The sequence below is a fragment of the Chiloscyllium plagiosum genome, unplaced genomic scaffold, assembly GCF_037043375.1.
Source record: "Chiloscyllium plagiosum isolate Xiang-an unplaced genomic scaffold, Cpla_swu_hap1 HiC_scaffold_27, whole genome shotgun sequence".
In the NCBI taxonomy this organism is placed as follows: Eukaryota; Metazoa; Chordata; class Chondrichthyes; order Orectolobiformes; family Hemiscylliidae; genus Chiloscyllium; species Chiloscyllium plagiosum.
Window position 1 is genome coordinate 18821101 of NW_028270165.1, and position 21518 is coordinate 18842618.

Below are 21518 nucleotides of genomic sequence, written 5' to 3' on the forward strand. Positions count from 1 at the left end.
CCCGCTGCCCCCATCTATTCTCTCACCATACCCTCTGTCCCATTTCTATTCTTCCAGGCCTCCACCATCTCCTCTCTATCCATTCTCTCTCTCCCTCCCCCCACCATCTGCCACCCCCGCCCATTCTCTCTCCCCTGTTGTGGGGAAAAACACCAGGCTCGGATTCAGAATTGAGGTTCAATGACAGAGTTTATTGCACAAGGAAATACCGGGGCACCGAGGAGAGAAAGACACCAACAGCACAGTGTCAGCTGCGAGACTTCTCTCGACCTGGAGAACACGTCAAGAAACTTTTATACATCTTGTGATACAATCGGTCAGGGATGGGATTATTGTCTTTGTAACATGATTTGTTTATGGTAATCATTATAGAATCGTTGATAGTTTCGGTACAGTCTTTGTCAGTTCAGGCACAGCCTTTGTTAATTTCCGCACAGTCGTTGTCAGTTTCAGTGCAGATATTGTCCATTTCAATGTCTGCATGGAAATCCATTGTTGTAGTAATGGGCGCTAATTGCTCTTCCTGAGAAGGAGGATTCCTGCAGCCCTGGCTATTAGCATTTGGTATTGAGTTTGTATCAAGCTGTTAGCACTTCTATAATGGGTGTTGGTTGGAGCCAGACACTTCGGCGGGCAGTGTTCATTACTCGTGTGTATTCTCTCCCCCACCCGCCTTAAACTAATCAACTGGGTTGTGAGTCCATTGTGCTGGTATTCTGGTGGCCCCAGGCAGTGTCTGTATCAGCTCTGCTGTTTCTCTCCGTATTGTCGCCCGGCGGCCATCTTGTGTGTCAAGTTGGCTAACTGATGGCTCAGTGATCATCTTGTGTATCTGTGTGCCTAGTATCACCCTGCCCTGTGCCATCTCCCACTTCTCCGCCACGCCCACTCTCTCTCCCCCGCCCAATCTCTCTATCAACCCCACTTATTCTCTCTCGGTTTCCCCCCTCCCCTCACACAGTTTCTCTCTATCGCTTCCATTTTCTCCCTCTCTGTCCCCCATCCATTCTGTCTCTTTTCTCCCCAGCCCCCACCACACCCGTCCTGTCTCATGCCTCGAACCAGCTTTGACCGCTGTATCAAGCCCTTCAAAGGACACACACACACACCGAGAAAATGGATGGTGATGACTCTACCTGGGAGTCGAGAAGGGTGAGAAATGGAGAAAGTGAGGACTGCAGATGCTGGAGATCAGAGCTGAAAATGTGTTGCTGGAAAAGCGCAGCAGGTCAGGCAGCATCCAAGGAGCAGGAGAATCGACGTTTCGGGCATAAGGAGAAAGTGAGGTCTGCAGATGCTGGAGATCAAAGTTGAAACTTTATTGCTGGAACAACACAGCAGGTCAGGCAGCATCCAGGGAACAGGAGATTCGACGTTTCGGGCATAAGCCCTTCTTCAGGAATTCTCCTGTTCCTTGGATGCTGATCTTCAAAATTGAGAATACCTAAAATGATATCTTCAGAAACATCGTTAAAGTCAGAAAGCACATTCAAGTTTTTCAAAGAGCTGCTGAAATCTTTCTGAAACTTTCACTGAAATAAGCACAGTCAGGCCACAGCTCAGGAGAGGCTGGGAGGTGTGAATGGGCGAAAGTGAGGACTGTAGGTGCTGGAGATTAGAGTGGTGCTGGAAAAGCACAGCAAGTCAGGCAGCATTCAAGGCTTTTGTGTGAAACGTCGATTTTCCTGCTCCCTTGGATGCTGCCTGACGTGCTGTACATTTCCAGCACCACTCTGATCTTGACTGTAAGGGGTGAATGGCCTAATGAAGTTGTTCCAACTATCTAGAAATAGCGTCACAGAGCACAGAAACATACCCTTCGGTCTATGCCGACCAGATATCCTGAATTAATCTAGTGACCCATTTGCCAGTATTTGGCCCCTTATCACTCCGAATCTGTCCTATTCATATCCTCATGCAGATGCATTTAAAATATTATCATTGTACTAGTCTCCACCAATTTCTCTGGCTGACACGCACCACCGTCTGTGCAAAAAGTTTACCCCTCAGAAACCTTTCCCCTCTCACCCCTAAACCCATGCCCTCCAGTTCTGGACTCGCCCCCCAACGTGGTGAAAAGACATACAAAAGTTGCACAGCCAGACAGAATGCAAAAGCAATGAAGTGTCGAACCACTTTTTTACCCATTGGCATTTGGACTCTTAAAATCTGACAGGAACACCAGCATCCCCAGTGAGCATACTGCGCATGTAATCCGGTGTCAGCAACGCAGTGCGCATGCCCACCGGTATCAGCAAAACTCTGGCCATTCTCATCGCGTTCCGCAAAAAAAGGCCGGCGACCTTCCTTTGATGGCCCAGGAAGGAGACTGGTCCTCCTGCCAATCAGAGCCACTGCATTGTCTGAATGCGGAAGTTGGACAATGAGTTTCTGAAGCTGCTACTCCTGCTCCTCTCTTTCTGAATCAACATTGAGCTTCACCCAGACTGCAAATTCCTTCCTCTGTTTAAGATCTGTGAGTACACCACTCTCTTTTCCGTTTCGTTTTCATTCTGGGATTCAATTGTTGATTTGCAGCAACTGAAAGGAAAGGGAGGGGACAGACTCTGGAAACGTGGTCGAGGTCTGTGTCTCAATTGGCAAAATAGACAGGCAGGAGGCTGGAAGGACACAGCAAACCAGGAAGCATCAGGAAGTGGAGAAGTTGATGTTTCGGGTGGAATTCTTCTTCAGGACTGGGGATGGATGCTGGGGCAGGGGGCTAAAGTGGGGATAAGTGAAGACAGGGAGAGGGTACGGCCTGATGAGTCAATGGGTGGAAGAAATCAGGTCAGTGAAAGGGAAAAGTGGAAATGAGGGGCACGGGGCTGAGAAGGGAGTCGGGGGATGGAAAGGGAAGTTATTTGAAATTGGAGAACTTGATGTTGAGTCCTACAGGCTGTAGGCTGCCTGGGCAGGAGATGGGGTGTTGTTTCCCCAATTTATGGTTTGGTTCGTTATGGCAATAGAGGAAGCTTAAGATGTTCTTGTCAGAAAGGGAGTGGGAAGGGGAATTAAAATGAGTGGTGACTGGGAGTTCTGGTCAGCCTCTGTGGACCCAGCTGTGATGCTCGCCAAACTGTTCCCCAGTTACACTCAGTCTTACCGATGTAGAGAAGACCACAATTTACAAACACGTGATAAATGCAGTATCTCAATGTGAAGTTATAGCCATTGCTGTGAAAAAAAAAAGCAGAAAGGAGATGTATTGTTTAAGTGGTGATATATTGGGATGTGGAGAAAGTGAGAACTGCAGATGCTGGAGATTAGAGTCAAAGTGTGGGGCTGGAAAAAGGTGGTAGGTCAGGCAGCATCCGAGGACCAGGAAAGTGGACATTTCGTTCCCGAGCACTTCAGCAGGAATGATGTGTGGATGTGCAAAGGGGCCTCAGCATCCTTCTACACCAGTCACTTCCAGTTGTCAGACAGGTGCAGGTGAAGAGCTTTTGCCTGAAATGTCGATTTTTCCTGTTCCTCAGATGCTGCCTGACCGGCTGTGCTTTTTCAGCATCACTCTAATCTCAACTCTGATTTCCAGCATCTTCAGTCCTCACTTTTGCCTGGACAGGTGCAGCAAGCAATCAGCAAGGCAAGGGGAATTGAGTTCAGAAGTGGGGATGTCTTCCTGCATTAGGGGGTCATTGAATATTATTCAAGGCTGAGTTCATCTGATTTTTGAACACCAAAGAAGTGGATGTTTCTGGGAGAAGGCAAGTAAATGATTTAACACCAGTATAGAACAGTTACAGAGTCAGACACCAACAGAACCAGACCCTTTAGTCAAACTAGTCTAAGGCCGACTATATTCACAAACTAAACTAATTCCACCTACCTGTGATTGGCACATATTCCTCCGAACCTTTCCTATTCATATACTTATCCAAATGTCTTTTCAATGTTGTTACTCAACTTGCATCCACATTCATTCCACATACAAACCACTCTGTGTAAAAAGAAAAGTGCCCCCCCTGCCTTTTTAAAATCCTTTCTCCTCGCACCTTCAAATTTGCTGCCTAATCTTGAAACCCCTACCTTAGGGAAAGGATACCAGCGGTCACCTCATCTCTGCCCCTCGTGATTTTATAAACCTCTGTCAGGTCACCTCTAAACCTCCTGTGATCCAGTGAACAAGTCCCAACCTATTCATCTTGATGGTTGTGAATCTGCCGATAATCTGTTGAATGTTGGTGCAGGCTTGAAAGACCAAACAGCCTACTCCTGCTTCCAATGCACTCTGTGTGTGTCCAGGACAGCAAGAGAACATAAGGCATCGGAGCAGAAATTGGACCATTCAAGGTTTGCTCTGCCATTCAATCATGGCTGATAGGTTCCTCAGCCACATTCTCCCACTTCATCTCCGTAACCCTCCATCACCTTGAGACTCAAGAACGTCTCCATCTCAATCTTAAATATCCTCGGTGACCTGGCCTGCAAAGCCTTCTGTGGCAGTGAATTCCATAGATTCACCACTCTCTGGCTGAAGAAGTTTCTCCTTATCTCCATGCTGAAAGGTCTTCCCTTTACTCTAAGGCTGTGCGCACTGGTTCTAATCCCTTCAACCAGTGGAAACAACTTTCCAAATTCCACTCTGTCCAGGCTATTCAGTATTCCTTGTTTCAATTAGGTCCCCACCCCCCCCCCCCCCTCCACCCTGAGTGTGGGCCTGTTAATCTTCGAGGAGAAAGTGAGGTCTGCAGATGCTGGAGATCAAAGTTGAAACTTTATTGCTGGAACAGCACAGCAGGTCAGGCAGCATCCAGGGAACAGGAGATTCGACGTTTCGGGCACATGCCCTTCTTCAGGAATGAGCAGAGAGTGTTCAGCAGGAGAAGATAAAAGGTAGGGAGGAGGGACTTGGAGGAGGGGCGTTGGAAATGTGATAGGTGGAAAGAGGTCAAGGTGAGGGTGGTAGATCGGAGTAGGATGGAGGCGGAGAGGTCAAGAAGAAGACTGCAGGTCAGGAAGGCGGTGCCGGGCTGGAGGGATTCGGCTGAGACAAGGTGGGGGGAGAGGGGATGAAGAAACTGGTGAAGTCCAAGTTCATCCCCTGTGGTTGGAGGGTTCCCAGTCGGAAGATAAGATGCTCCTCCTCCGACCGTCGCGTTGTTGTGGTTTGGCGGTGGATGAGTCCAATGACCTGCATATCCTCGGTGGAGTGGGAGGGGGAGTTGAAATGCTGTGCTACAGGGTGGTTGGGTTGGTTCGTCCGGGTGGCCCAGAGGTGCTCTCTGAATCGCTCCGCAAGTAGGCGGCCTGTCTCCCCAATATAGAGGAGGCCACACCGGCTGCAGCGGATGCAGTAGATGATGTGGGTGGAGGTGCAGGTGAATCTGTGGCGGATATGGAAGTTTCCTTTGGGGCCTTGGAGAGAAGTGAGGGGGGAGGTGTGGGCGCAAGTGTTGCACCTCCTGCGGTTGCAAGGGAAGGTGCTGGGAGTGGAGGTTGGGTCGGTGGGGGGTGTGGATCTGATAAGGGAGTCACGGAGGGAGTGGTCTCTACGGAAAGCTGATAGGGGAGGGGAGGGAAATATATCCTTGGTGCTGGGGTCTGTTTGGAGGTGGCGGAAGTGACGGCGGATGATGCGCTGTACATGGAGATTGGTGGGGTGGTAGGTGAGGACCAGTGGGGTTCTGTCCTGGTGGCGGTTGGAGGGGCGGGGCTCAAGGGCGGAGGAGCAGATACCTCCTCCTACTGCCCCCTTGACCATGACCCCACCCCCCACCACCAAACCATCATCTCCCAGACCATCCATAACCTCATCACCTCAGGGGACCTCCCATCCACCGCCTCCAACCTCATAGTCCCACAACCCCGCACCGCCCGTTTCTACCTCCTGCCCAAAATCCACAAACCTAACTGCCCCGGACGACCCATCGTCTCAGCCTGCTCCTGCCCAACCGAACTCATCTCGGCATACCTCGACACGGTCCTGTCCCCATTAGTCCAAGAACTCCCCACCTACGTTCGTGACACCACCCATGCCCTCCACCTCCTCCAGGATTTCCGCTTCCCCGGTCCCCAACGCCTCATCTTCACCATGGACATCCAGTCCCTGTACACCTCCATCCCCCATCACGAAGGACTCAAAGCACTCCGCTTCTTCCTTTCCCGCCGTACCACCCAGTACCCTTCCACCGACACCCTCCTTCGACTGACCGAACTGGTCCTCACCCTGAACAACTTTTCTTTCCAATCCTCCCACTTTCTCCAAACAAAAGGAGTAGCCATGGGCACCCGCATGGGCCCCAGCTATGCCTGCCTCTTCGTAGGGTATGTGGAACAATCCATCTTCCGCAACTACACTGGCCCCACCCCCCATCTTTTCCTTCGCTACATTGATGACTGTATCGGCGCTACCTCGTGCTCCCACGAGGAGGTTGAACAGTTCATCCACTACACTAACACCTTCCACCCCGACCTCAAATTCACCTGGACAGTCTCGGACTCCTCCCTCCCCTTCCTAGACCTTTCTGTTTCTATCTCAGGCGACCGAATCAACACAGACACCTACTACAAACCAACCGACTCCCACAGCTACCTGGACTACACCTCCTCCCATCCTGCCCCCTGTAAAAACGCCATCCCATTCTCCCAATTCCTTCGTCTCCGCCGCATCTGCTCCCAGGAGGACCAGTTCAAAATACGTACAACACAGATGGCCTCCTTCTTCAAGGACCGCAATTTCCCCTCCGACGTGGTCGACGGTGCCCTCCACCGCATCTCCTCCACTTCCCGCTCCTCCGCCCTTGAGCCCCGCCCCTCCAACCGCCACCAGGACAGAACCCCACTGGTCCTCACCTACCACCCCACCAATCTCCATGTACAGCGCATCATCCGCCGTCACTTCCGCCACCTCCAAACAGACCCCAGCACCAAGGATATATTTCCCTCCCCTCCCCTATCAGCTTTCCGTAGAGACCACTCCCTCCGCGACTCCCTTGTCAGATCCACACCTCCCACCGACCCAACCTCCACTCCCGGCACCTTCCCTTGCAACCGCAGGAGGTGCAACACTTGCGCCCACACCTCCCCCCTCACTTCTCTCCAAGGCCCCAAAGGAAACTTCCATATCCGCCACAGATTCACCTGCACCTCCACCCACATCATCTACTGCAGCCGGTGTGGCCTCCTCTATATTGGGGAGACAGGCCGCCTACTTGCGGAGCGATTCAGAGAGCACCTCTGGGCCACCCGGACGAACCAACCCAACCACCCTGTAGCACAGCATTTCAACTCCCCCTCCCACTCCACCGAGGATATGCAGGTCATTGGACTCATCCACCGCCAAACCACAACAACGCGACGGTCGGAGGAGGAGCGTCTTATCTTCCGACTGGGAACCCTCCAACCACAGGGGATGAACTTGGACTTCACCAGTTTCTTCATCCCCCCTCCCCCCACCTTGTCTCAGCCGAATCCCTCCAGCCCGGCACCGCCTTCCTGACCTGCAGTCTTCTTCTTGACCTCTCCGCCTCCATCCTACTCCGACCTATCACCCTCACCTTGACCTCTTTCCACCTATCACATTTCCAACGCCCCTCCTCCAAGTCCCTCCTCCCTACCTTTTATCTTCTCCTGCTGAACACTCTCTGCTTATTCCTGAAGAAGGGCCTGTGCCCGAAACGTCGAATCTCCTGTTCCCTGGATGCTGCCTGACCTGCTGTGCTGTTCCAGCAATAAAGTTTCAACCTGGGCCTGTTAATCAGCATGAAGCAGACCCTTCAGGATGAGGTCCAGCAGGGATTAGGTTCAGCAAACTGACAATGGAGAGAGAGTGTGTGGGGTGGAGATTTTCAACTTCAAAGGAATAAGAGAGGAAACAGAGTTCACTATGAATGAGAATTGATTAGGTGAGCTGATGGGCCAAGAAGTGGCAGTTTAGTTTAAGAGGAGTTTAGTTTAAGAGGTGTGTAGTTTGCATTTTGGTCAAGCAATCCAGGCAGGACTGACACAGTTAAGGGGGATGTTGCAGAACAAAGAGACCTTGGAGTGCAGGTTCATAGTTCCTTGAAAGTGGAGAGTGGGGGGAGAGTGGGGGGGAGAGGGTAGACAGGATAGTGAAGGAGGCATTTGGTATGCTTTCTTTTATTGGTCAGAGCAGAGAGTACAGGAATTGGGAGGTCATGTTGCAGCTGTGTAAGTCCACATTTGGAAGACTGCATTCATTTCTGGTCTCCCTGTTATAGAAAAGATGTTGTGAAACTTTGAAAGGGTTCGGAAAAGATTTTTAAGGCTCCTGTCAGAGTTGAAGGGTTCGAGCTACAGGGAGAGACTCAAATGGCTGGGGATATTTTCAACTAGAGTACTGGAGGCTGAAGGGTGACCTTATAGATGTTCGTAAGGGGCATGGATAGGGTGAATACCCCAAGTTACTTTTGCCAAAGTAGAAAGGTCCAAAACTAGAAAGTATATGTTTGAGGTGAGGGAGAATTTTAAAAGGCATTTGGATGGGTACATGAAAAGGAAGGGTTTTGAGGGATATGAGCCACATTCAGGCAAATTGGATTAGGTTGATTTAGGATATCTGTTTGGCCGGACAAGTTGGACCAAATGGGCTGTTTCTGTGCTGTATGACTCTAATCTTTGGTGAAAGCAGAAGTGTGATTGTGAAGGCTGGAGTTTCAGAGCAGCTTTCAAAGATGTTTTGCCCTTAATGGGAACAGAAGAAGTTACAATGAAATCTTGCATTTGTGAGACAGCAACTGAATGAGTTGCATCCAGGATTTTGGTGGAAAGTGGGAATTCATTGCACTGTGGGGATGAAGCTCTACCTATTGAGTAATTTCTGCTGGTGAATGAAACCAGGCCTCAAGATTAGGAGGAGTAAATTTAGGACAGAGATGAGGAGGAACTGCTTTTCCTGGAGAGTAGTGAATCTTTGGAATTCTCTGCCCAAAGAAGCAATGGAGGCAGCTTCATTAAGTATATTCAAGACACAGTTGGATGGGTTTTTGCAATGGTAGGGGAATTAAGGGTAGTTGGGATAATACAGGGAGGAGGAGCTGAGAGAATGGATAGATCAGCCATGATCTTAATGAATGCCGGAGCGGCTGGATGGGCCAAATGCCTACTCCTGCTTCTATTACTCTGAAACTATAACCCTGCATTTCCCATGGCTAACCCACCTAACCTGCACATCCCTGGACATTATGGCCAATCCAAATCAAGGCCAGTGAGTAATGTAGTGATGTGGAAAATGAACATCAGAGAACAATTGAAAGGGACAAGAAGAGTAAATGTACCAGCAATCAAAACTAGATTCTAAAGATCACAAAAAATGAAACTAAAAATGGTGTGTCTGAATGTGTGCTGCATTGTAACAAAAGTGAATGAATTGACTACATACATTGAAGTGAATAATTGCAATCTGACACTCCTACAGAGACATGGCTTCAGGATGACAAGGATTGGATCCTGAATACTGAGGGTGTCCTCAAATGGGAAGTTAGGTAAAGGTGGAGGGTTAGCACGGCTAATCAAAGCACTGATCACAGGGTAGTCTGGTGTCAGCTCAGATTTCGGGTCCTGATTTCTCTGTCCTCTGTTGATCTCCCTGTTCCCTTCTACACCTTCTGGAACAATAAAACATTCAGTCAATCAAGCCCCAATCCACAATCTCCCAGCCTGTCAACCATCTAGGCACAGTGAAGTCACAGCAGGGAATCACACAAGGAAAATGAAACCAAATTTGAAATAAATAGGTGCTTGTATTTAATGTTTGTTCATTAGCAAGTAAACCAGAAATAGGGCTCTCCCAGGATTCTTATACTGCCCTATTTGAGGAATTCTCTTCCCTCTTATATCTAACTATTAGTACCCAGCTATGATTTACAACAATACTTACACCAACAGAAGTAAGGCATCTGTTCTCAAATAGGTAGAGACATACAGGATGGAAATAGACATTTTCTCTCTCTCATGACCGCACCGCACTACACTTCACTTGCAGAGCTGGGCTAAAATGTCACTTTTTGTTATAAAACTTGAAGTTCTCTTGAGAAGGTGCCTTACAGGTAGTTCTGGGATTTGCATGTTAATGATGCCTGCAACCCAATCGAAAAGATGAAAGACTGAACAATCCAGGTTTGTTCAAAATGTCATTTCAATGACATTGACACTGTCATGTTTTTCCATAAATTCTATGTCTTATGACCTTATTCTCGACAACCACCTAATGAAGGAGCAGCGCTCCAAATGCTAGTGCTTCCAAACAAACCTGTTGGTCTCCAACCTGGTGTTGTGTGATTTTTAACTTTATCCATTTTAGGGGGGGATTTGCAATACAAAATTATCCATAGTGTATAGGGATGTGCAGGTTAGGATGGATTGGCAGTTCTAAATTACCCATAGTGCCCAGGGATGTGCAGGTTAGGTGCATTAGTCAGGAGCGTTAGTATTATTAGAAACAAGTTTAATAAAATTTAGACGAGACCACCAAAACTGGAAACAAGATAATTTATTCTACGATTTTGCAAGAAAGGGCATCAAATGCAGAAGGAAATGAGCAAATTAGAACTTAGGTTAATGTACAGTTATACCCTTTGAGCTGAGTGAGGGCATCTCTCCAGACTCCTAATTACCCAATCTCTCTTACTGTACCAGACCACTGCCCAGCTGCACTCCACCCTTATTACTTCCCCCTTCCCCAGGTTGGCAACCTTCCTTTCTGTAAATGCCGACACATACATTTATTTTGTCAAGATCTGGTTTAACATTTTGTATCAATTCTGCTGGTACATTCCATCCTCGGACATTTCATTAACTTGTATTGTTTTGTATAGCTCAAGCATTTCGGTTATCTCAGCTTTTTGCTGAAAGCATAACTTTACAAAAAGAACTTTTTGTTATAGTAATTACACACCAAAATTAGCATTTAATTAACCACAATTATACACTGAAAAGTCCCTAAATACCTGCAGGGTTAATAGTTCTCTTGCTGTACCCCTTTTCTGTATGCTTTTTCTACATCTGCAAAAACAACACTTTACCCCATTTCTAACAGTATTGAGCAAAAAGGCTAGGGGAATGGTTGAGGGTGAGTTACCCTTTGGAGGGTCGGTGTGGACTCGTTGGGCCGAGTGGTCTGCTTCTACACTGGGGATTCTCTGAAGGGAAGGAATTTCTGCAAACTGTGCAGGGCAGCGCAGGCGCAGTGCGGGGTCCCGCTTCCGGCCGAGCCCCGCATCTCGTCCCGCCCCTTTCTCTTGCCTCGTCTTCCATACCCTCCCCCACCCCCGACCCATTGATGGCGTCACAATGCGCGGAAGTGGCCCTGTCAGTTTCAGAGTGAAACTCCCTCCCTCTGGAGGAATTGTTCATCCTGGGAAGGCGAGAGAGGGGAGGGGTGGAAATCTGTTCACTTGTAGCAGCTGGAGTGAATCCAGGGAGGGAGCAGATTCTGCAAACTCAGGTATGTGTCTTAATTACTTGGGCGAGGAGAGATGGAAGGATGGGATGGGGCTGTTTTCCCCAGAGTCTTAAGGGTGACATTACAGACGTTTTATAGAATCCTGAGGGACATGGATAGGGTCAATACTCACGGTCTTTTCCTTCGGATGGGGGAGTCCAGAACGAGAGGGTAATAGGTTTCCAGTAAGGCCGGGGTGGGGAGATGTAAAAGAGATCTTAGGGGAAACATTTTTGATGGAGAGGGTGGTGCAGTTATGGAATGAGCTGCCAGACGAGGTGGTGGGTCTGGTACAATTCCAACAGTTAAAAGGCATGTGGATGGGTGTATGAATATGAAGGGTTCAGTGGATCGGGGCCCAGTGATGGCAAATGCGACTGGAGTCATAGAGATGTACAGCACGGAAACAGACCCTTTTGTCCAACTCATACTTGCTGAACAGATAGCCAACCCAATTTAGTCCCAGCTGCCAGCACCCGGCCCATATAGGGGCCAAGTGATGACAAATGTGGCTAGATTAATTTAGGATATCTGGTCAGCTCGGACAAGTTGTGGGCGGCACGGTGGCACAGTGGTTAGCACTGCTGCCTCACAGCGCCAGAGACTCGGGTTCAATTCCCGATTCGGACGACTGACTGTGTGGAGTTTGCACATTCTCCCCGTGTCTGCGTGGGTTTCCTCCGGGTGCTCCGGTTTCCTCCCACAGTCCAAAAGATGTGCGGGTCAGGTGAATTGGCCATACTAAATTGCCCATAGTGTTAGGTTAAAGGGGTAAATGTAGGGGTATGGGTGGGTTGCGCTTCGGCGGGTCGGTGTGGACTTGTTGGGCCGAAGGGCCTGTTTCCACACTAAGTAATCTAATCTAAAAAAAAAGTTGGGCCAAAGAGTCTGTTTCCGTGCTGTATGACTCTAATTATCTTTGGTGAAAGCAGAAGTGTGGTTGTGAAGACTGGACTTTCAGAGCAGCTTTCAAAGATGTTTTGCCCTGACTGCGAGCAGAAGAGTTTCACTGAAGTGTGTCGGTGTTAATGCCTTGATGTCTCAATTTGCTCCCACCTTCCTGGGGACGTTAACCATTTTGTTCCACAAATAGCTGCATTGCAGGTTACCCCATGAATTGACACACTTATGTTTGCTTCCCAGAATCAGACCTGCTCACTGCCAACTGTATCCCAGTGTTGTGGAGTTATCCAAAATGCAGAGAGATGTCAGTCTTGACGTTTTTGCTTTTCTACCTGTTTTAAAAAATTCTCAAGGTCAAGGACCAGGCTCGCAGGAAAGTAGTCTGACACAGAACAAACAGCCAAGAGGCGAGTCTGCTAGAATATAAGTGTTTTATTCCCCGCAGCGTCGCCACAACCAGGTCTCGTACTTACAACGGGTCTGGTTTATACTCACTCTACGTGTTACCGGAACTGGGAGCCGTCAGTTCTCGTAGAGCGGTTGCCAACAACCCACGCTCGGCGGTTAAACGCAACCCCGGAGCAGACTCTACCGAACTGGAGACTTTTCCAGCTGATATACTCTTTTAACATTCATGTGAACAGCAGAGCAAGGCTAAAAAACACATTCCATTCTGGTTACATACAGATAAGAAGGTGTATAATAAGATTCACACGGGACTAAGCGACACCTTCCATTTTCGGTTAGATTCACACATGTATTGGGACACAATTTTAACCCTTTCACCACATTCCACTGCTTGGCCCAATACATGTGTTGCATTATGATTCACACATGTATTGGGACATAATTTTACACCACACTGCCCCTTTAAGATTCTGAATCAGCGCCTTCAGGAAATTAGTTAGAGTGGAGTGAGAACAGAAGGGGAGAAAGAGTGGGATGGTGCTTTCAATTTTGTGGAATAACAAAAAAAAAAAGAACAAGGAAAGTAGAATTCCTTGTTCAGAATTTCTCCCCTGCACTGACAGTGATGGCTTTTGTAATCTCTTTTTTACAGAGTATTTGAAGATCTGAAGATGGAAGTTTCAAAATCAATAGATGAAGGGCTTATGCCCAAAACGTTGACTCTCCTGTTCCTCAGATGCTGCCTGACCTGCTGTGCTTTTCCAGCGCCACACTTTCTGACTCTCCAGCATCTGCAGTCCTCACTTTGACAGTCAGTCAATCCATCGGGACCGCAACCGTTTTCAACTATGATTCTGTGAGAAGGAGCAAAGTGTTTTGGTTCCTGTTTGAGTACGTTTTCAGCATCAGTGGGACTGGATGAGAGACCCGACCATTGCAGTGCACTGAGTGTGGAGCCTGAAGCAGTTATGTGGCCTGGAAAGAGGAATTCACAGTGGGGAACAGGCTCTGCACATGTTTGTGTGTGGCTGAAGCTCCGGCCATGGAGAAACCAGAAGAATCCCGCCCCATGGAGAAATCGTGGAAGTGTGGCGACTGCAAAAAAGGCTTCCGTTTCCCGTCTGCCCTGGAGACTCATCGGCACAGCCACACTGGGGAGAGGCGATTCCCCTGTCCTGTCTGTGGGAAGGGCTTCAGTGATTCCACCAACCTCCACACCCACCAGCGGGTCCACATGGGGGAGAGGCCCTTCAGCTGCCACAAGTGTGGGAAGGCCTTTTCCCAGGCCTCCAACCTCCAGACCCACCGGCGGGTCCACACGGGGGAGAGGCCCTTCAGCTGCCTCGAGTGCGGGAAGGCCTTCAGGAATTCCTCCCACTTGCTGACCCACCAGCGGGTCCACACCGGGGAGAGGCCCTTCAGCTGCCCCGAGTGTGGGAAGGCCGTCAGTAATTCCTCCACCCTGCTGAGGCACCAGCAGGTCTACACGGGGGAAAGGCCCTTCAGCTGCCCCGAGTGTGGGAAGGCCTTCAGCAATTCCTCCACCCTGCTGAGGCACCAGCAGGTCTACACGGGGGAAAGGCCCTTCAGCTGCCCTGAGTGCGGGAAGGCCTTCACCAATTCTTCTAACCTGCTAAGCCACCAGCAGGTCCACACTGCGAAGAGGCTGTTCCCTTGCACAGAGTGTGGGAAGGCCTTCAGGTATTCTTCTCACTTGCTGACCCACTGGCGGGTCCACACCGGGGAGAGGCCCTTCAGCTGCTCCGAGTGTGGGAAGGCCTTCAGGCATTCCACTAACCTGCTGACCCACCGGCGGGTCCACACAGGGGAGAGGCCATTCCCATGCCACGAGTGCGGGAAGGCCTTCACCAATTCTTCTAACCTGCTGAGGCACCAGCAGGTCCACACGGGGGAGAGGCCCTTCAGCTGCCCCGAGTACGGGAAGGCCTTCACCCGCTCCTCCTACCTGCGGAGCCACCAGCGAGTTCATGTGCCATCGCAGGGGGATTGAAGGAATGACGGCCAAGTGCCATTATCGACTGGACTATCAACCTGTTTCCGGGGACTCTCGGGTTCGATTCCCACCGCAGCAGATGGTGGAATTGGAATTTAGTCAGAAATCTGGAGTTCAGAATCTAACGGTGAAACCATTGTCGGTGGAGTGGAGGTGGAAGAAAACTCCCACCTGATTCACGCAGTTCTTTTTTAGGGAAAGAAACTGTCGTTGTGGGAGAGGATTCACTCAGTCGTCCCAGCTGCATCCTTTACCTGATCTGGCCTACACGTGACTCCAGACCCACAGCAGTATGATTGACTCTGCACTGTCCATCCAACTTACTTGGATACAGGATATGGGTTGAAAATGCTGAGTGAGGCAATAATTTCTCCAGGTTAAGGGTGTACCAAGGATCCAATTACAAAGGGCAACTTGGTGGTGACCGATTAATGAAGAAAGTGAGGGGTTGGAGGGAGTGTGTGCACTTTGACTGTGAGCTGTTTTTAAAACATTGCTACTTTTTCTATGCCTTTCTGTTGGGAGATTCTGAAGCTGTAACAAAGTTGGGTCGCAATAAAGATTACCTGAACTTCATGCCAAGTTCAGACTCTCATTGAGAGCTTTGAATTGCAACCAGGTTTTTGTTTTAAAACTGCTCATTTCTTACAGGTGAAAGTGAGAACTGCTGATGCTGGAGATCAGAGTCAAGATTAGCGTGGTGCTGGCAACGCACAGCAGGTCAGGCAGCATCCAAGGAGCAGGAAAATCGACATTTTTTGGGCAATGTTGATTTTCCTGCTCCTCAGATGCTGCCTGACCTGTTGTGCTCATTTCTGACAGCCTCCTGTACTATGTTTCCAATGTTGTGTATCGGTTGCAGCAGTGAATGAGTGGCCAGTATTGTTAGAAATTGTGAATTTTTCAGGAGTGCAGGTACTACATCATCCCATTGTCATTGTACAGTTTCCTGGCAGCACTGGGAGGTGTGGGCTGTGTCCACTGGAAATGACGTGGAGGTGCCGGTGTTGGACTAGGGTGGATAAAGTTAAAAATCACACAACACCAGGTTATCTTCCTTCTGGTTTATTTGGAAGCACTGGCTTTTGGAGGGCTGCTCCTTCATCAGGTAGCTGTGGAGCAGAATCATAAGACACAGAATTTATAGCAAAAGCTGACGGTATCATGCAACTGATAAGATATTGAACAAATCTAGATTGCAGATTAGTCTTTCATCTTTCACCATGGGTTGCAGATTTCACTTCATTAATATGTAAACCCCAGAACTACTTTTAATTCACCTTCTTGAGATGGTTTAAGGTTTTATAAAAATAGGTGACGTCTCAGCTCAGATACTGCATAAAAGGTGTGAGGTTCGAGTCTGTATCCCAATCTTGAATCAGATTGGTTCTATTAACCAAAGTAGGAATTTATGAAATATTACATGCAGTTTGTGTACTTTTTGAGCAAAATTGAATATATCTGCAAATATAATTCTGCAAATTCACCCCATAGACTTATGTGTGACTGTGTGCATGAGAGTGTGTGTGCGCGCATGCGAGTTTGTGCATATATGCTAATGAAGTGTGTGTGTGTGAGATGGAGTATAAGCCTGTGATATGGTGTGAGTGTTAGGGTGTGTGTGTCTGAGAGAGTGACAGATAAAGGCAAGGAGTTTCATTTTGCTAAAACAAGGAAGGGCAGGACTTGTACTGTTAATGGTAGGGCCCTGCATCGTGTTCTAGAACAGATTCATGGGGGGGGGGGCGGGGCGGCATGGAGGGGTTCTGGTACATAAAGTTAAAAATCTCTCAACGACACGTTATCGTCCAACTGATTTATTTGGAAGCACAAGCTTTTGGAGCGCTGCTCCTTCATGGGGTGTTTGTGGAGCAGGAGCATAAGACAACCACCTGATGAAGGAGCAGTGCTCCAAAAGCTAATGCTTGCAAATGAGCCTGTTGCAGTATCACCTGGTGTGGTGTGAATTTTAACTTCATACACCCCAGTCCAACACCGGCATCTCCAAATCGGGTACATAGTTCTTTGAAAGTTGCATCATTGGTAGACAGGGTTGTGAAAGAGGCGTTTAGCACACTTTCCTTCATTGTTCACACCGTTCAGTGCAGGAGTTGGGACATCACGTTGAGGTTGTACAGGACATTGGTGAGACCACGTGGAGAGGACTGAGTACACTTCTGTTCGCCCTATCGACGACCACAAGTTGATGGGTGACGTTATTTCGATTTATAAAGTCATGGGGCGTGTAGGAAAGGTAAATATCACAGGGAGAAAAAATTATGCAGCTCCCCTTTTTTACTTCTCTTGGCATTTAGACACTTAAATTCTGTCAGTTACAGCCTCATCGCCAGAGAGCACACTGCGCGTGCTCGCCGGCGTCTGGATGAAATTGCGCATGCTCCTTAGTGCACGCAAGGCACGCCTCGCGACTTTCTTTTGATGGGCCAATCAGGAGTACTGGAGGACCGGAAGGTGACTGGTCCTCCTGCCAATCAGAGCCTTCCTATTGTCTGAATGCAGAAGCTGGAACACGAGCTTCAGTAGTTGCCGCTCTCTCTCTGAATGAAGATTGAGTTTGTTCCAGACTCCCTTCTTACTTCTGCTAATCTAATCGTTTTACCACATCTATCTGTAGCGTGCAACCTCGCCCCCCCCTCCCCAACCGATAGCTGGGTCTTATTACTTTTGCTGATGCAACACAGGGTCTTATTTGGTTACCTTGTTCATACTAACTCCCTATGTGCGTGACCATTGCTACTGTCATGTCAATACACCTACCAGTCGACCACCTCCCTTTTCAGTTAGTTATTTTTTGGAATATACCCTCATGATTCTGCCTTGCGATTTTTGCAGAAGCAAGATGCAACTACTTGTAACTGCTTGTAAGCATATCTAGCTTAACATATTCCCCCCAGCACGGACGAGTTGGGGCGGAAGGTCTGTTTCTGTGCTGTAATACTGGAATTGTCTTCGATGAATGCAGAAGTGTGGTTGGACTTTCAGAGCAGCTTTCCAAGATGTTGTGCCCTTACTGGGAGCAAAAGAAGTTACATTGAAATCTTTCGTTTCTGAGACAGCAACTGAGTGAGTGAGTACATCTGAGAGTTTGGTGGAAAGTGGGAATTCATTGCACTGTGGGGATGAAGCCCTACCCTATCCAGTCATTTCTGCTGTTGGATGAGACCAGGCCTCAAGTTGAGGGGAGTAGATTTAGGACAGAAATGAGGAGGAACTGCTTTTCCCAGAGAGCAGTCAATCTATGGAATTCTCTGCCCAAGGAAGCAGTAGCGGCATCTTCATTAAGTATATTCAAAACACAGTTGGATGGGTACTTGCATGCGTGGGGAATTAAGGGTGGTTGGGACAATGCAGTGAGGAGGATCTCAGATGGTGGATATATCAGCCATGATCATAACGAATGGTGGAGCAAGTTAGATGGGCCAAATGGCCAACTCCTACTTCTTTTACTATGAAACTATAACCATGTATTTCCCATGGCTAACCCACCTAACCTACACATCCCTGGATATTATGGACAATTTAGCATGGCCAATCAGCAATGTAGTGATGTGAAAAATGAACATCAGAGAACGATAGAAAGGGACAAAGTGAGTAAATGTACCAGCAATCAAAACTGAATTCTGAAGATCACAAAACTTGAAACTAAAAACTATGTTTCTGAATGTGTGGTGCATTGTAACAAAATTGCACACATTGAAGAGAATAATTATGACCGGAGACTCCTTACAGAGGCATGACTTCAGGATGACAATGTTTGGATCCTGAATGTCGAGGTGATTGTCAAATGGGAAGCTAGGTGAAGGTAGAGGCTTGGCGCTGCTCATCAAAGCACTGATCACAGGGAGGTCTGGTGTCAGCTTGGATTCAGGTCCTGACTTCTCTGTCCTCTGATGTCCCTGTACCCACAGAGTAAGATATTGGTCTGTTCTCTGCTCTGCTGGATTTCTGCTGAAGCTTTGACCCCACACCTTCTGGAACTATAAAACGTTCAGTCAATCAAAACCAAGCCACAATCCCCCAGCCTGTCAACTATCCAGACACAGAGTGTAGTCCTAGCTGGGAATCAAACAAGGAAAACAGAACAAAATTAGAAATAAATAAACGCTCGTGCTAAATGTTTGTTCATGAGGAAGTAAACCAGAAATAGGGCTCTCCCACGATTCTTATAGTGCCCCTCTTGAGGCATTCTCTCGTCCTAACATCTAGCTATTCATACCCAACTATGATTTACAACAATATTTACACCAGCAGAATTAAAGCATCTGTTATCGAGTAGACACACATATACATGAATTTGTATTTGCAGATACATTCTATTTTTCTCAAAAAATGCACAATATACAGGCAGTCAATCCATGTAATATTTTGTAAATTCCACTTTGGAAATAGAACCAGTCTGATTAGGATACAGACAGACCCTGACTTCACACCTTTAATGCATTGTCAGAGCTGAGATGTCACCTTTTCTTATAAAACCTTGAGTTTTTAAAGAAGATGTCTTTCAGGAAATTCCGGGATTTATAAATGAATGATACGAGCAGCCCATACTAAAAGATGAAAGACTTAACAATCCAGGGTTTTTCAATATATCATTTCAGTGCATTGTAATGTTTTTCCATCCATTCTGTGCCTTATGATTTTATTCTCCACAACCACCTGATGAAGGAGCCACGCTCCGAGTGCTAGTCATAGAGATGTACAGCATGGAAACAAACCCTTCGGTCCAACCCGCCCAGGCCAACCAGATATCCCAACCCAATCTAATCCCATCTGCCAGCACCCGGCCCATATCCCTCCAAACCCTTCCTATTCATATACCCATCCAAATGCCTCTGAAATGTTGCAATTGTACCCACCTCCACCACTTCCTCTGGCAGCTCATTCCATACTCGCATAACCCTCTGCATGAAAAGTTGTCCCTTAGGCCCCTTTTAAATCTTTCCTTTCTCACCTTAAACCTATGCCTTCTAGTTTTTGACTCCCCCACCCTGGGGGGAAAAGACCTAGGCTATTTGCCCTATCTATGCCCCTCATGATTTTATAAACCTCTCTAAGGTCACCCCTCAGGCTCTGATGCTCCAGGGTAAAATAAATGCCCCAGCCCCCCTCTCAGTCTGTATAACTGGTTAAAGCTCCTTCCCATAGTTAGCTCACTGGGACACACACACTCATTCTGTGTAACCAGTTAAAGCTCAGTTCACTGGCTGCTTCTGAGTGCTTCTCTGCTCACACTGATATCCAGTACCTTTTGAAGCAGGTCGAATGGATTTCTCTTTCCAGACTCAATCCCCCCCAACCCCAATGATATTGAGTGACCCTGTCAGATCTTGTTATGGAATTTCTTCCAAGATTTCTGTCTGCAGATCCTCCCCTTCTGATACCCTGTTAGCAAAGTTGAAACAAGTCATCACTGTCTGTACCGAATAGAAATTCTGATCATATTGTATGTGTCTGTGTGTTTAAAGTATGAACCCAGGAACATACAAACGGTATTATTGATTTAAAATACACAGGAGACGTGAGGAGGGAGGTGTCAGGACCTGGCACACTCTGAACCCTAACAGGGTGTTCCAAGTGGTAGTGAAAACATTTCAAAATGAAGTGGATGGCCATAGAGCTGTACAGCACAGAAACAGTCCATCTCATCCATGCTCACTAGATATCTGAAATTAATCTATCCTATTTACCAGCACTTGGCCCATATTCCTCGAAATCCTACCTATTCACATACTCATCCAGCTGCCTTTTAAAAATTGTATTTGTGCCAACCTCCACCACTTCCTCCAGCAGCTCATTGCACACACGCACCACCCTCTGTGTGAAAAAGTACAAATCTATGCCTTCCTCGTTCCCCGTTTTACCTGTACTGATACCTTCGGGGATCTCTGAACTTGGACAGAGCTTTGTTCCTCAGCACTTGGTAGGGATCTACTATTTATTGCTTACTTCCTTCCCTTATTAAATTTCCCAAACTGCCTGGAGATTAAATTCCATAGTTCTGCCCCATTTACTAGCTGATAGATATCAGAATGTAGCCGGAGACTATCCCCCTCCCTATGAACAATACCACCTTTCCAGAATTTACTCCTGGACAGAGGAGGCAGTGCTTTCTCCAGCTGAGTAGTGTGTTTGTTAGCTTATCAGCATGTCCAACTATATTAATCAAAATACCTCACGCTAGCTACACACTAAACCAGTGATGTTAGTTCCCATTATCTCTTTAGTTGTGCCCTTATAGTTTTTCCTACATTCTACTTAATGTTATTCTAATGTCACGGTTAGAGATTTAGTGTCAGCTTTTGGAACAATCGTCTTGCATTCCAGACCCTACTTAACATTTTCCTAATGTCATGATTAGATATTTATTATCAATAGTCTCGAGCAGGCCGACTCTACTAATTATTAATTAGATATTTAATGTCATGTCCCAAATATTTATTGTCCCAATCCTGTCAATCATATTTAGTAGGTGAGGCTAACTTTACTGACTGTTATCTCATCTTGCCATAGTGACCTTTCAGCCTCAACCTTACTCTGCTAATTAGTGTGAGAGCTTTCCACTATCCTTTGCAATAAACCGGCAGTGGTCTCCATGCTCTAACCCTTCCCATGCTTTCATGCTCTTTATTTTCCATACTATCTAAAAATAGACTCAGAGTTGTAGAGCACAGAAACAAATCCTTCGGTCCACACTGACCAGATGTCCTAAATTAATCTAGTGACCCATTTGCCACCATTTCACCCCTTACCCCTCTGAATCTTTCC

The 21518-nt window shown here is 47.6% G+C and overlaps 4 protein-coding genes and 1 long non-coding RNA gene across 6 annotated transcripts in view; 3 read left to right on the forward strand and 2 right to left on the reverse strand.

Annotated features, from left to right (window-relative positions):
• The window catches only part of LOC148143330 (uncharacterized), a 234029-nt gene that overhangs the window by 152440 nt on the left and 60071 nt on the right, over nucleotides 1-21518 (reverse strand). The window lies entirely within an intron of this gene.
• The window catches only part of LOC148143331 (uncharacterized), a 195349-nt gene that overhangs the window by 137906 nt on the left and 35925 nt on the right, over nucleotides 1-21518 (forward strand). The window lies entirely within an intron of this gene.
• The window catches only part of LOC148143332 (uncharacterized), a 192485-nt gene that overhangs the window by 127456 nt on the left and 43511 nt on the right, over nucleotides 1-21518 (forward strand). The gene's annotated exons all lie outside the window — the stretch shown is intronic.
• The window catches only part of LOC148143333 (uncharacterized), a 59267-nt gene that overhangs the window by 14949 nt on the left and 22800 nt on the right, over nucleotides 1-21518 (reverse strand). The window lies entirely within an intron of this gene.
• Nucleotides 13761-17138, forward strand: LOC148143335 (uncharacterized). The gene is made up of 2 exons (XM_087975702.1): nucleotides 13761-14698; nucleotides 17048-17138. Exons 1-2 carry the CDS (start codon nucleotides 13761-13763, stop codon nucleotides 17136-17138), a joined length of 1029 nt encoding a protein of 342 aa, XP_087831828.1.

Coding starts and splice junctions, on each gene's coding strand:
- LOC148143335 (XM_087975702.1), top strand. CDS start 13,761: ATGGAGAAACCAGAAGAATCCCGCCCCATGGAGAAATCGTGGAAGTGT. Junction 14,699..17,047: donor TCCTACCTGCGGAGCCACCA/GCGAGTTCATGT, acceptor CTTGGCATTTAG/ACACTTAAATTCTGTCAGTT.